The sequence below is a fragment of the Dipodomys spectabilis genome, unplaced genomic scaffold (assembly GCF_019054845.1).
Source record: "Dipodomys spectabilis isolate Male_0828 unplaced genomic scaffold, ASM1905484v1 ptg000468l, whole genome shotgun sequence".
Taxonomy (NCBI): domain Eukaryota; kingdom Metazoa; phylum Chordata; class Mammalia; order Rodentia; family Heteromyidae; genus Dipodomys; species Dipodomys spectabilis.
The window spans coordinates 1,160,441-1,176,270 of record NW_024871145.1 but is presented as its reverse complement, the minus strand read 5'-3'; the positions used below and the strand labels follow the sequence as shown (position 1 = coordinate 1,176,270).

Below are 15,830 nucleotides of genomic sequence, written 5' to 3'. Positions count from 1 at the left end.
CCGTTATCCTCAGAGCTCAGCCTTCTGAGTAGCTAGGATTACAGGCATGAGCCACAGGCATCTGGCCTTCGTTTTGATTTTTATAGGTCTGAGATCTGGACTCAAATTCAGTACCTGACACTTTTGCTCATTGGCTAGCACTTTACCAACTGAGCCATGCCTCCAACTCTCGTTTTCATCTTAAATTAAAAACATTTAGCTGGGCACTGGTGGTTCATGCCTGTTATCCTAGCTACTCAGGAGGCTAAGAACTGAGGATCTCAGTTCAAAGCCAGCTCAGGCAGGAAAGTCCATGAGACTCTTACCTCCAACTAATCATCAAAACAAAAAAAGGCCACAAATGGAGCTGTGACTCAAGTGGTAGAGAGGTAGCCTTGAGTTAAATAAAGCTAAGTGACAGAAAGAGACAAACTCCAGGCCCTAAGTTCAATCTCCAGGTCTGGCACCAAAATAAACAAACAAAACAAAACAACAACCCTCCCCCCACAACTTTTATCTTCTCAGTTTGTCTCATATAGAAGGCTCATACATACAGAGTATTTTTGCTCAGATACCAGTGAGGTATTTGGAAGATACTACTTTTCCAAAGGGGAGATATTTAAACAACCCCCCCTCCCCATTACAACATACACAGAATTTTTTTGGATTTCTTAAAGTTTTTGAAAAAAATGTTTTATTTAAACACACATTTTGAGGGTTTTGTGGAGATATGGTTAATGAGATGGTTGAGTTAAGAATGAAGACAAAGATCAGGAGATATATATATATATATATATATATATATATATATATATATATGTACTTGGGTGCCATCCATAGTAGTTTGGTAAACTACGTTCTCTAGGCCAAATCTGGTGATTCACTGCATGATTTTGGAAATAAAAATGTATTTGAGTACAGCCATGTTCAACTCCATATGGGGTCTATGGAAGGTTTTATGCCCTAAGAAGCCCTACAATAATTTTTCATAGAAAAAGTTTATTGAGCCCTTGGCTAGATGATACCATAAGAATGGAGGATAGGGGCTGGGAAGGTGGCTCAGTGGTAGAGCGCTTGCCTTGCATGCTTGAGGCCCTGGGTTCGATTCCTCAGCACCACATAAGCAAAAAGCAAAAAGCCGGAAGTGGCACTGTGGCTCAAGTGGTAGAGCGCTAGCCTTGAACTGAAGAGCTGAGGGACAGCACCCAGACCCAGAGTTCAGGCCCTACGACTGGACCAAAAAAAAAAAAAAAAAGAATGGAGGATATCACATTCTGAAATACCATAATGAAATCTCTTGTAAGTAATACACATAGCCGGGCGCTGGTGGCTCACGCCTGTAATCCTAGCTACTCAGGAGGCTGAGATCTGAGGATCTCGGTTCAAAGCCAGCCCGGGCAGGAGAGAGAGACCGTGAGACTCCTATCTCCAATAAACCACCAGAAAACCGGAAGTGGCGCTGTAGCTCAAGTGGTAGAGCACTCGCCTTGAGCTGAAGAGCTGAGGGACAGCGCCCAGGCCCAGAGTTCAAACCCCACGACCGACAAAAAAAAAAAAAAGACCTAAGTAAGTAATACATATGACAAAAAATAAATGACAGGTTTAATTTTTGAGACAAGCACATGTTACTGAGAAGATCAACAAGACAAGAACGATGCGAGCTCAGAAAAAGAAGGGGCTAGTGTCTCTGGAACATAGGTTGCAGTGACAGATGGGTAAGTGGGGGCATCTCTAAAGCATGGGATTAGGGGGTTCCAAAACCTGAGAAAGGACTCACTCCCTTAAGGACACAGACCTCTTTAGCAGTTTGAAGACTGAAGCATGATGCCCAAGCAGGCGAAGCTGTTGCTTGCATCTCTGGCTGGGGACAAAGAGGGCAGAGGACACTTGGCAACAGGTCTTAACTACCAACAGATGTACATGCACAGATTGGGATCAGGCTGGAAATGGATCCTTCTCAGCCTTCCCCTGATAGATATTTGCAGATGAGGCAACAGTATGGGACTGGGTTCCTAGGGGATAATCAACATGACTTCTGGCATGTTGATGATTGCTGGTGCTGGGAGCTGGAAGGAAGCAGGGCAATGAAAGGAGGGACTGGAGTGCCTTGGAAAATGGAGAGGGGACATGGGTCCCAGGGAGACTAAAACTGAAGTCGTTAATGAGAACTCAGCAAGGCCTCTAAGCCTCTGAGACCCCTAGTACTAGAGGTGATTCAGTGGCCCTGGCAGGTCCAAAGGGTGTCATAGCTAGGCCCTCACAACTCTCTGCATTTCACCCCCAGCAGTGTTGGAAGTGTCAGTTACCTCTAGGTAAGGGGCACATGTAAGATAGGGGGCTGAGAACAGCAATGTTCTAGTATAGTAAATTAATGTTTTTTTTTTTTTGTACTTGTGAAGGAGTCTAGGACTTGTGCCCCAGGATTCTTCATGGGATTTGACGCCCCTCTATTTCTTGAGTCATATATAGGATTTTTTTTTACAAAACATGTGTGAGAATTACTTCACATAATACAATAATGACCATACTAAACGCTATCAAGAAACAGAAACTGAATGCTGGCAGGAATGTCAAATGGGAAAGCCACTTTTTAAAAAATATCTACCCTAACATGTTTATTCAGGTGACACAGTGCTAACATAGTTTATAAACATCCAAATATTTTAAAATAGAGTATAACAAAATTGGAAAGGATTTACCAACCATTGTTCAACTATGTAAAGTATGTGTTTTGCAAAGAGGAATCAATTACTTTGGCATGTTTTATTCATATCTCTATATACATCCAGAGCTATTCCTACTGCTGAATTGATGCTATTACCTAATAGATATACATTTCTTTTTTTTTTTTTTTTTGGTCTATAACATTTATGAGTTATATGAGCTTTGCAATACAGTTATTTCTTCCACATTGGGTGATATGTACATTCCTTTTGTTTTGCATAGCATCAGCTGTTCCCTCTTTCCCACTTGTTCCCTCCCTCCCATCGCTGCCATTGAGTTGCTTAGTTCATTTTGATCAATGTCCAGTGCAGCTGATGGGTCCCGCTGATGCATGTTTTTCCCTGATTCCCTCTAGTTCTGTGTCATCCTGTTTTCCCTCCAGTACGCACATATATACCATATATGTGATCAGCAGCATGGGTAGTGATTTGACCAGATGAGTGGAAGTCCTTTGTTTCTTAAGTCTTGTTAATTTTGCCGTATCACCTTACATTTTAGATTTAGCATCCACTTATCAGGGAGACCATGTGCCGTTTGTCTCTTTGCTCTTGGCTTACCTTACTCAACATGATTTCTTCTAGCTCCATCCATTTCCCTGCAAATGCCATTATTTTGTCCTTTCTAATGGCTGCATAATATTCCATTGTGTATAGATACCACAATTTTTGTATCTATTCATCTGTGGTGGGACATCTGGGTTGTTTCCATATCCTGGCTATTGCGAACAGTGCTGCAATAAACATGGAGGTGCACGTGTCCTTGTATACTGGTTCCTGTTGTTCAGGGTAGATGCCTAGAAGTGGTATGACTGGGTCATAAGGGAGGTCAATATTTAGCTTTCTGAGGACCCTCCAGACTGGGAAAACCACTTTTTTGCCTCCTTTTTTTTACATTTTTAATTATTATATCTTTAAGTAGTTGTACAAAGAAGTTCCCATTCTACAAAACAGTATATGAATACAAGGTGTCTGACAACATTGTCATCCATCACTCCCAACCCATCCCTTCTCTCACACTTTTTTTAAATTGAGGTTAGGTGATTACATAAATTTCACAGTGTTGTGGAATAGTGATACTTAAAATCACAAACACATTTTAACCTTCACAAGGCACATTGTCATTATAAAGCATGGTGTATACAGTTCGTGAATTCTATGAGCTTTGACAATACAAATTATTTCTTCCACATCAGGTGGTCACATTTCTTTCCTTTTGCTTAGTGTAAGCTATTCCCTCTTTCCCTCTCATTCCTCCCTTCCCATCGCTGTCTTTGGGTTGCTTAGTTCTTTTTCTTGTATGTCCAGTGCAGCTGATGGGCCCCTTTGTTGTATGTTGTTCCATTTCCCACTTATTCTGTTCCTCCTCCTGGCTCATATACAGGAAATTTTTTGAATATTTTTATTTTCTTTTTTTTCTTGAAAGGAGCAAATGATGCTATCCATTTAATATTTTGTGAAATATCTGTGCCTATGTGCCTATGAGGGGTTACATTTATATGTCAGGTAATGAATATATTTCTTTTTTTGTTTATCTGTTTTTTGCCAGTCCTAGGGCTTGAACTCAGGGACTGGGCACTGTCCCTGAGCTTCTTTTGCTCAAGGCTAGTACTCTACCACTAGAGCCACAGCTCTACTTGCAGCTTTTTCTGTGTGCATGGTATTGAGGAATCGAACCCAGGGCTTCATGCATGCTAAGCAAGTACTCTACCACTAAGCCACATTCCCAGCCCCATGAATACATTTCTTCTTTTTGAACAGTGTTGCCTGACCTCGTTTTATCCCTCTTTTTCCTTCCTGACCCCCTTTTCCACAAGTTGTATAGTTCATTTGCAACATAGTGTCTAGTGAGTAGCAGAAACTGCTGTATTTGTTCACCTTTTGTCCTTCACTTTCTGTGCTCCCCTCTACCAGCTCCTCAAGACAGCTAAACTTACATAAAAGACAAAAGGTACAGAAATCAAAAACAGTGACAAAAAGGAGAAAACGAAAACAAAAAGCAAAATAACAAAAATCCTTTAGTTTCCATTTCTTGGAGTTTATTTCGATATATGATCATATGCAAACAGTTATTGAGCTTTTGTGATCCTCTCATAACAAGATCTTCCTTTGGTCTCACTGATAAATTATACAGGACTCTAGATGTTTTAATTTTCTTTAGGCTTAGTGGTAGAGTGCTTGCTTAGCATGCATGAAGCCCTGGGTTCGATTCCTCAGTACCACATACACAGAAAAAGCTGCAAGTGGTGCTGTGGCTCAAGTGGGAGAGTGCTAGTATTGAGCAAAAGCAGCTCAAAGCAGCTCAGGGACAGTGCCCAGGCTCTGAGTTCAAGCTCTAGGATCAGCAAAAAACACAAGCAAACAACTTAAATCGTCATAAAGGTGATGTACAGAGGGGTTACAGTAATATAAGTCAAGCATGAGTATATTTCTTTTTGGACAATGTCACCCATTCCTTCACTTTCTCCCTATTTTTCCCTCCCATCCTTACCCACAAGTTGTATAGCTCATTTTCAACATAGTATCTAGTGAGAACCACTACTGTATTTGTTCATTCTTTGTCTCTCATTTTTTTTGTTGTTGTTGTTGTCAGTCGTGGGTCTTTAACTCTGGGCCTGGGCACTGTCCCTGAGCTGTTTAGCTCAAGGCAAGTGTTCTACCATTTGAGCCACAGCGCCACTTCCGGTTTTCTGGAGGTTCATTGGAGATAAGAGTCTCATGGACTTTCCTGCCTGGGCTGGCTTTGAATCGTGATCCTCAGCCTTCTGAGTAGCTAGGATTACAGGCGTGAGCCACCAGTGCCTGGCTAGACTCTCCATTTTTGTGCCCCCTTTACCCTCCCAAAGTCAGGTAAATGAACAAACAAGACAAAAGAATAAAAAAAAAATCTTGTTTCCATTTCTTGGAGTTCATTTTGATAAATATTACTTTATGTGATCAGATTCACATAGGTATTGCGCTTTTATGCTTTTCTCCTAACAATGTTCTCCTTTGATTTCACTGGGTGCCGTCCCTGAGCTCTTCAGCTCAAGGCAAGCACTGTACCACTTGAGCCACAGCGCTACTTCCGGTTTTCCTGGCCGGGCTGGCTTTGAACCATGATCCTCAGATCTCAGCCTCCTGAGTAGCTAGGATTACAGGCATGAGCCACCGGAACCCAGCTTTTCTCAACTTTAATCAGCCTCTATTTTCTTTGTTTGTACTCGTCTTTGAGGCTTGAACTCAGTGCTTAGGCGCTGTCCCTGAGTTTTTGTGCTCAGGTCTAGCACTCTACGTGAGCCACAGCTCCACTTTTGGTCTTTTGGTGGTTAATTGGAGATAAGAGTCACCAGCAACCAGCTACCAGCAGCAGCTTTAAAGTTCATAGTCCTAGCAACAATCTCTTCAAGGCAGCTTAGGGTTTTTCTACTATGCTTCTCAAAATTCTTAAAACCTTCACTCAGCCCAATTGCAACGCCAATTCCTGCATCCTAGGTTTTTGTTAGTCGAGCAATATATGTCTAGGACCAAGGTCCATAAGAAATACCACATAGTGCCTTAAGACAACATTCACATTTATTTACTGCAGTCCAGAATGTCAGGAGTTTGGGTCTCAAAGGGCTGAAATCTCTCACAGAACTGAAATCAATGTCAATCTCATTTAAGGGTCAGGCCCCTATAGAAGTTGGGATTGTTGGTGCTGGGAAGGTGGCTCAGTGGTAGAGCACTTGCCTTGCATGCCTGAGGCCCTGGGTTCAATTCCTCAGCACCACATAAGCAAAAAGAAAAAAGCCAGAAGTGGCACTGTGGCTCAAGTGGTAGAGCGCTAGCCTTGAGCTGAAGAGCTGAGGGACAGCGCCCAGGCCCAGCGTTCAGGCCCCACAACCGGACCCCAAAAAAAAAAAAAGAAGTTGGGATTGTTGACAGAGTTTAATTCCTTGTAACCAAGGAATGAAATCTGTTTCTTACTGCCTGCTAGGGAACAATGTCAGCCCAAGGGCCAGCCTTAGGCTCTAGACATCACACAACTCCTTCTTCTACAAGGTTGTTTGCTTCCACAAGCAAACTGTGGGTTGCCTCACTTAAGGACCCATCAAATTAGGCAATAACCATCCTGAACAATCTCCTTTTTGTTTAACTAAAGTGAAAGATCAGTATTATAATCAGAGGAATGAAATGCTTTGGCCACCCAGAATGGGCATAAATTACATGGGGCATATATGCTAGAGTTGGAATACTGGGGCCATCTTAGGAATTCTTCATATCAGGGCACTATTCTGCCTACTCCTTCCCCCTTTTTAAATTGTTATTATAAAAGTGATGTAGAGGGGTTACTTAAGTCAGGTAATGAATATATCTTTTTGGACAATGTCACTCCTCCTCTATTTTTAAGTCAGGTACACATGAAGATAATCATAAGAACTGAAATCAATTTATTTATAAAATTCTTTATTTAACCAGCAGTGAGAACCAAGAAACAAGAAACGAAATATGCTACTAATAAGCCAGTGGAGTCTGGGGAAATAACCACAGCAGCTCCTGATTACCAGGTCAGAAAGATAGAGTTCTGGTACTTGTGGATTCAACTGAGTTACATGCTCTGGAATACTGTTTCCCATGTAGCAATTCCACTGATTTTTTATTGGCTTTTTTCTCCTCCTTCATCAGTTTTCTCTTTTTCTCCTTCACTATCAGTAGCTCCATTCTTAACTTTCTCTCCACTGCCAGCTTCCTTCTCTTTCTCTTCACTACCAGCTTCCTTTTCTCCTTTCTCTCCACTGCCAGATTCCTTCTCTCCCTTGTCTCTATTGCCAGCTCCCTTCTCTCCTTTGTTTTGAACAGTATAAACTGCTGTGTTATAGCCTTCCCGGTTCCGAGCAATTTCAATGGCAAAAAATTGTATCCTGGGTGCTGGAAGGTAAAAAGAATTGATTATTGTCCCAGTTTCAAGTAATTCTCTAAATCTACTAGAAATCTACAGACCAATCTTAACTAAGATGCAGAACATTCACGTATAGTCGTAAGCGCCAGAGACCTAACTCACATTATTAAAATTAAAAATACCTATCATACAGTCATTCAAGAAATTGCAACAACATCTTTATAAAGATAGAACAAATAACAAGATCTCCAACCTAACTACACACATTATTGATTGATCAGTAATATCAGATTCCTACTCACATTGTACACAAACAATTCCAGAGACAAGAAACTCACCAAAGATGGTGTTTTCCTCGGTGTAGCCCTTGGAACAATCCAGTCGCAGAAGAGTACCATAGTTGAAGTCTTCTACAAGGCCTTCAAACTTCAAACAGAATGGCCTCCACTTCTACAAAGGCAAAAAATGATGCTTTACCGGCAAAACCTAAGAGAATCGTGTACTCAAAGGCCAGGGCAGGGGCTTCAAGTCTCTCATTAATGCAAATAACTATAGAAGGTACTGAGATTGAAGTCATTGCTAGTACTAGTAAATTATGTTTTAAATCAGTACTACAAAAATTCCTGATTCTTGGGCTGGGATGTAGCTCAGTGGCAAAGCGCTTGCCTAGCAAGTGCAACATCCTGGGTTCGATCCCCAGTACCAAAAAAAGAAAAAAGACAAAAAAAATTTCCTGATTCCTTATTTATTTTCTGTCAAACAAAAATTCTTTTTGGATCAGTATGGGAGTTTGAACTCAGCCTGAATGCTTGTCCTTTACCTTTTTCACTCAAGGCTGATGCTATAGCACTTGAGCGACAGTTCTACTTCTGGCTTTTTAGTAGTTAACTGGTAATAGAAGTCTCATAGTCTTTTCAGCTCGTGCTGGCTTTGAACCGTGATCCTCAGATTTCAGCCTCACAAGTAGCTCGGATTACATGCCTGAGCCACTCACTAGTGCTCAGCTGCTTTACTTTTTTTTTCAACAAGTTTAAAGACATAATAGAATTATTGGCCAGATGCCAGGTAATAAATATTTACGAGAGAATTCTTACCTCTTTAGCGGTTTCTGATTTAAGTTCTTCTGGGTCCAAAATATCTACCTTGAGTTTCTCAAAACTTTTCCGGAACTCAGAGTAGATCTGATCATCTACTTTGGTGAGTTTTAGGAACTGTGGGTCAACTGACGAAATCAACTGCCACAGTAAAACAATATCCAGATATTAGTCTCCAATTTACTACATTTTATACTACCTCCCTCCCTCCCCCCGCATCCCCCCACACAGAGAAAACATTTAATGGTTATAAAGTCAAAAGATTTTATAGGGAACATTAACTGTTAAATAAAATCACCATTAAGTTTTTATTTTATTTATTTTTAATTGTGAAAACTGGGTTACAATTACATGGGCAAGTTAATGAGTACATTTCTTATCAAGCATTGTTGCCTCCTCCTTTGTTTCCCCTTTCCATCCCTTCTCATCTCCCCTCCCTACCCCCCCCCCCCCCAAATCACCATTAAGTTTTAAGAAGCCATAACATGCTACAGTCCCTTTTACCAATTGGTCAATTACACCATATGGCCCTAGTATTACTTGGTTATTACTCTCTGTGGATTGTACACTTAAGAGACATTTATTGTGAGCTGGGAAGGTAGCTCAGTGGTAGAGTGCTTGCCTTGCATGCATGAGGCCCTGGGTTCAATTACTCAGCACCACATAAGCAGAAAAGGCCGGAAGTGGCGCTGTGGCTCAAGTGGTAGAGCGCTAGCCTTGAGCTGAAGAGCTCAGGGACAGCACCCAGGCCCAGAATTCAGACCCTATGACCAACAAAAAACAACAAACAAAACAAAACATTTATTAAGTGGTTCATGATGTATGGATCAGGCACCATTTTGCCAGGTAGTTACAACACTTGGCAAAGAAGCAGAACCTCTTACTGTCAAAACAAATTCACTTCTGTCTCTGTTCTCTACAGATAAGATTTTATAGTGCTCATAACAGTCTCTAAAACATAGCTGTTTAACTTGCTGAAATAGTTGATTAGCAGAGAACCATACACTATAATTACATGTTTAATTCTGCTTAATGATGAAAGCAGAGGACTTACCTTGTAGTAGACTTCAGCGTGTTGCATTGCTCTCATGGCCCAGGCCATCTCAATATCTGGCTGCAAAGGGTTAAAGAATGCTTGGTCAGAAATATCCCAATCCTGTTATTGGACAACAAATCAAGGATCTTGGTGGAGGTCTACTTAATGCTTAAGAGAGCTACTAAAAATGATAATGTCAGGCACTGTTGGTTCACTCCTGTAATCCTAGCTACCCAGGAGGCTGCGATTGGAGGATGGAGGTTCGAAGCCAGTCCAGGCAGCAAAGTAATCAGCAAAGGCCGGAAGTGAAGGCACAGGTCAAGGTAGTTGCTAGCTCCACTTCTTCAGGTCTCCCATGTATAGCAGTGTGTTGGGGTGCCAGATAGCCTACCCATGAGAATGGAGCAGTTCATTAACTGCTAGTTAATTCTTCATTCCTTGGTGATCAGCAGAAAAGCTGGCCTGAGGGCCAGCCTTGAGCAAAAAGAACTAAGGAAGAATGCTTTGGCCCTCAGTTCAAACCCAACACACGAGTGCATAAGAGTGCTTGTGTACTTACGTGTATACATATATGTATGTATACATACACATACACACACACACACACACACACACACACACACACACACACACACACAATAGGCTAATGGGTTTGGATAATGCAATTCTTCTGTTCTATGAAAAAAGAAGCCACCTACCCAAAATAGTAAAATCAGTAAAGGTATGTGCTGGAGGTTCATGTCAGTAATCCTAGCTACTCAGAGGTTGAGATTTGAAGATTACAGTTTGAAGCATCTGGGCAGGAAAATCTGTGAAACTCCTTGCCAATTAACCACCCCAAAATTTGAAGTGGAATTGTGGCTCCAAGTGGTAGAGTGCTAGCCTTGAGAAAAAAAGCTTCGGGACAGTGCTCAGACCTTAGTTCAAGCTCTACGACTGGCCAAAAGAACAATCACCACCACCAGAACCAGTGGGCCAGGCACTGGTGGCTCATTCCTGTAATCCTAGGTACTCAGGAGGCTGAAATCTGAGAATCACAGTTTGAAGCCAGCCTGGGCAGTAAAGTCCATGAGACTCTTACCTCCAACAAACTACTCAGGAAAAGCCAGAATTGATGCTATGGCTCAAGTGGTAGAGTGCTAGCCTTGAGCAAAAGAAGCAAGGACAGAACTTACGTCCTGAGTTCAAGGTCCAGGACTGGCAAAAAAAAAAGGTAGAAGTGGGGTGGTGGCTCAAGAAGTAGAGTGCCAGCCTTGAGCAGGAAAGCCAAAGGCTAGAGGTTTTGAGTTCAAGCTCCCTATTCCCTGGCTATCTTTCCCAGCAGCTAGTGAAAAATGTAAAGGATTACATGAACCAATGGATAAATCAGCTTTTCAGAAACGAATTAAACTACTGTAAAGGTTAATCCGTACCATCAAACAGGTCAAATTATGTCTTACCAAGCTTCGGGAAGTGTTCCACCTGAAAGACTCCTTCCAGCCAACTGATATAAAAGCAAAGAGCCAGTTGCATCCAGTAGCATTTGTATGTCTCAGAGACCACGAGATTTTCCTACCTGCCAATCACTGAGGACTCAGTTCAAGCTCCACCTCCTTTATGAAGCTTTCTGTCGCCCTCCTTAGAAGTCTTTCCCAGGGCTAAATTCTTTAGATCCTATGGCCTGACCCACTCATCCACTATACTTTACATACTTACTTGGCTGCTATTACTTTCTAATCGTATTTTTGTTCTTCAAAATGACATCATGAATTCCGCCTCACCCCCCACAATGATAGAACACAAGCAATACAATGTAACTTTGTTGCACAATGAAATCCCTTGGGGGAATCTTTCAAAAACACGGGTTCTTGGCTCTTACCCCGCAGACATTCTGATTAGAATTTAGACAAACGGAGGTTGAAAAAAACATGCAAAGTTAGGAAACCATTTTTACATGGTATTAGTCTGGCGTTTGTGAACCAAGATCGGAATGAACTGAAAGAAGGTGCGACTGTTAGAGGGCATGGAGAGGATTTGCAGAAGATACCAAAAAGGGGTTCATAAATTTAAGGTGCTGGGCTTTGCAGATATCCGGGTTAGAAGGGTGGGAGCTGTGGACGACTCATACTCACATCATTGCCATAAGACTCTGCAGGGAGAGAAAGAGCATGTGCTACAGACACCAGCTCCCCGGAAACCTGAGGGGGGAAATCAAGGGAGAAAGGGGACAGTTTAATTTTCGACATGGCTCAACTCATCTCGATTAGTGTTCTCGCTTAGTCACAGGGCAGCATCTTACCGGTTCATTCAGCTTACTGACAGCCTCCATGTTGCAGCGTGGAAGGCGTGCCTTCCCCTAACGGAAGTGATTTTTTTTTGTTGTTGTTGTTGCGGACGTCTAGCTCGGTTGTTGGAAAACGCAAGGGTGCCAGAGCACCGGCATGCTCGTCGCTCTGCGTTTGCGCACATCCTTCTGACGTCGGAGGTAGTTGCTGTCTCCGCCTCCTCTGGCTCGCGCAGGCGTAGTACGGTGTGGCACTGGCTGGCCTACTTGTGAGATCCGAGGTACTGAACTGAACGGTTTATTCGCTGGTGATCAGAAGAAAAGCCTGAGGTAAAAGAACGCTGCTTTTATGTCCCCGGTGCTCAGTGTGCCCATCAAAAATTCCTGCATGCGCGCACACACCCACAGTCAGGATAAACGGAGAGGAAATCACAGCCCCGTTTGCTGCTGTGGGGGGTTGGAACGCTGGGGCGAAGCATTTGGTCCTCGTTTTGAAAGAACTAGATAAAGAGAGGGAACAGATTACAAAGTCTTTGGGAGCATAAATGCGCGGGTGAGGGGTGAGGGTAGGGAGGGGAAACATATCTGAGCTGAGCATGGAGGACATGTAGCTCTATAGGTAAGGAAAAGCACACCAAGTGGAGTATAGTTTGTAGCAAGGGTGCAGTCAAGACCTGTTTGGAGAACATTAAATAGTTGAGAATTTAAGAAGGCCCTAGGTAGCCCATCTTCATGAGCATGCTTAATTTTTTAATTAAAAAGTTTTTTTTGATTTGTGCAGGTCCTGGGACTTGAACTTAGGGCCTGGGCACTGTCCCTGACCTCTTCAGCTCAAGGTGAGCACTCTACCACTTGAGCCACAGCGCCACTTCCGGCTTTTCTGGTGGTTAATTAGAGATAAGCATCTCATAGACTTGCCTGCTTGGGCTGGCTTTTACCTCAATCCTTAGATCTCAGCCTCCTCAGTAGCTAGGATTACAGGTGTGAGCCACTGGCACCCAACTTTAAACTACTGTGTGTGTGCGTGTTTATGCTGCTACTGGGTCTTGATCTAAGGGGCTCCATACATTGGTAGTTGGCACTGTATCACTTGAGCTACAACTTTAGTCCAGCATTTTGGTGATTAATTGGAGGAAACACATGGCCTTTTTTGACTTCAAACTCAACCCTCCAATCTCAGCTTCCCGAGTAGCTAGGATTACAGGTGTGAGCCTTTGGCACCAAGCATATCTTTTTTTGGTTGGTTGTGAGGCATGATCTCAGGGCCTGGGCACTGCTCCTGGGCTCTTTTCCTCAAGGCTAGCGCTCTGCCACTTAGAGCCACAGCCCCACTTCCGTTTGTTGTTGTTGTTGTTTTTCTCATGGGAACTTTTCAGCCTGGGCTGGCTTTGAACCAAGATCCTCATATCTCAGCCTCTTGACTGGCTAGGATTACAGGCGTGAGCCACCAGCACCTGGCTAGCCCCGCATATCTTAACCATTTTTGTGTATATCTGTGTGTGTGTTGGACCTTGGGCTTGAACTCAGGGCCTGGGCACTGTCTCTGAGCTTCTTTTGCTCAAGGCTAACATTCTACCATTTGAGTCACAGCTCTACATCTGGCTTTTTTGGTCGTTTATTGAGATGAGAGTCCCACAGATTTCCCTGTCTGGGTTGGCTTTGAATGGCAATCCTCAGATCTCAGCCTCCTGAGTAGGTAGAATTAAAGGTGTGAGCCATCATGCCTGACATATATCAACCATTTTAAAGTAGTATCATATAATTCATGTGGTTGTGTTTCATATTTCAAAGCTGAAACCCCAGAATTATTAAAGTAGCAACTCATTTTCCTCCCTCCCAAACACTTAGCAACCATCATTTTATTGTTTTATCAATTTTTATGTTAGATACTGCATATAAGTGGTTTTAAATCTTTTTGTTACTGGTTTATTTCTCTTAGGATATATCCCTGAGAAGATTTTTCTTTTCTGTGCCAGACTTGGGGCTTGAACCCAGGCACTGTCCTCAAGATTTTTTGCTTAAGGCTAGCATCCTACCACTTGACCTAGAGCTCCACTTCTGGCTTTTTGGTGGTCAGTTGGAGATAAGAGTCTCATGAACTTTCCTGCATGGGCTGGCTCTGAACTACAGTACTCAGATCTCAGCTTTCTGAGTAGCTAGGACTATAGGCATGAGCCACCAGTGCCCAGCAGCAGGATTTTCTTCTCCATAAAGTAATATTCTACCTGGGTGTTGGTGGCTCATGCATGTAATCCTATCTAGTTAGGACGGTGAGATCTGAGGATGGCTGTTCAAAGCCAGCCTGGGAAGGAAAATCTGTGAGACTCTTAACTCTAATTAACCACTAGAAAACCAGAGGTAAAACTGTGGCACAAGTAGTAGAGCACTAGTCTTGAGCAAAGGAACTCAGGGACAGCACCCAGGCTGTCCCTCCCTTCCTCTCCTGCAATAAAAATAGTATTTTTATTGTATATAAATACTACAACTTTTTTGATCTATCTATCCATTCATAAACACCTGGTTGCTCTCACCTCTTGGTGGTCATGAATATGGTATTATGAACATGGATATGTAAATGCTACATAAAATCCCACTTTCCCTGGGCACTCACCTCTGTAATCCTAACTACTTAGGAGGCAGATCTGAGGATTCCAGTTTGAAGCCAGCCTAGGCAGATAAATGTGAAGGACTCATCCAATTAACCAGTGAAAAGCCGGAAGTAGAGGTAATGGCTCAAGTGGAGTGCCAGCCAGCTAAGAACATGAGGCCCTGAGTTCAAGCCCAAGTATCAGCATACACACACTGACCTTTCAGTTATTTTAGATATATACCCGTAAGTGTGATTGCTGGATTATATGTTTAATCATATAGTTAACTAGTCATTTTTAATTTTTTTTTTGTTGGTTGTAAGCATTATGCCCACCATTGGTCCTCAGCTCCACCCAGACCTGACCCCTCCCTGCCCTGGAGTTCCCACCATACAGCCAGCCCCTCCCTCTCTCCGCCCAGACCCACCTGAACTCCCATCTACCTCACTTCCTAACCCCCAGACCCTGCTGCTATATCTAGATAGTGGAGGCTGCCATGTGCTCTCTCTACAGGAGAAATATGGCTTCTCTAATAAACCTTGTAATAATCTTTCTCCTGTAACTGCCTGCTTCCTCATGGTCCCCTGGCATGGATGTGACAGATCCTTTCATTGGTCTTGAGGATTGAACTCAGATCCTGGGCACTGTCCCTGAAGCACTATTTGAACTACAGATCCACTTCCAGTTTTCTTGAGGTTAATTGGAGATAAGAATCTCACGGACTTTCCTGCCTGGGCAGACATCAGACTCTTGAGTAGCTAGGATTACGGTGCCCAGCTGGAGTCTTGGAGACTTATAAAATCTTGATTTTAAGTTCAGAGAGACTTATATATAATAAGGGATTGTCCTTAAATAAGAGACTGTCCTGGAGTTTGCTAGGTGTGTCTCAAGAGACATGAGTGAAGACAGGCAGCAAAGGTAGGAAATTGAGCTGTTGTTTCCAGATGCTTTTTGTTTTATGTATAAAGTGTAAGAGGACAGCTGAGACTGAGAAGAGATGTGTTAAAACAACTGAAAACAAAAGGAAAGAAATGTACATATCACCTGATGTGGAAGAAATAACTTTATTGTCAAAGCTCATAGAATTTGGAGCTGGGAAGGTGGCTTAGTGTAGAGTGCTTGCCTTGCATGCATGAGGCCCTGGGTTTGATTCCTCAACACCACATAAGCAGAAAAAGTCATAAGTGGCGCTGTGGCTCGTGGTAGAACACTAGCCTTGAGCTGAAGAGCTGAGGGACAGCGCCCAGGCCTATAATTCAGGCCCCACAACTGACAAAAACAACAAAATA

General features: G+C 42.7%; 1 protein-coding gene across 1 annotated transcript; it reads right to left on the bottom strand.

Moving 5' to 3' along the window:
• Positions 1-7,223: 7,223 nt before the first annotated feature.
• Positions 7,224-12,111, bottom strand: Pbdc1 (polysaccharide biosynthesis domain containing 1). The gene is made up of 6 exons (XM_042668689.1): positions 11,969-12,111; positions 11,802-11,867; positions 9,709-9,768; positions 8,655-8,795; positions 7,899-8,010; positions 7,224-7,589 (listed from the first exon to the last, which is right to left on the bottom strand). The coding sequence occupies exons 1-6, from the start codon at positions 11,996-11,998 to the stop codon at positions 7,318-7,320; spliced, it is 681 nt and encodes a 226-aa protein (XP_042524623.1). The 5' UTR covers positions 11,999-12,111; the 3' UTR covers positions 7,224-7,317.
• Between the last annotated feature and the right edge of the window lie 3,719 nt (positions 12,112-15,830).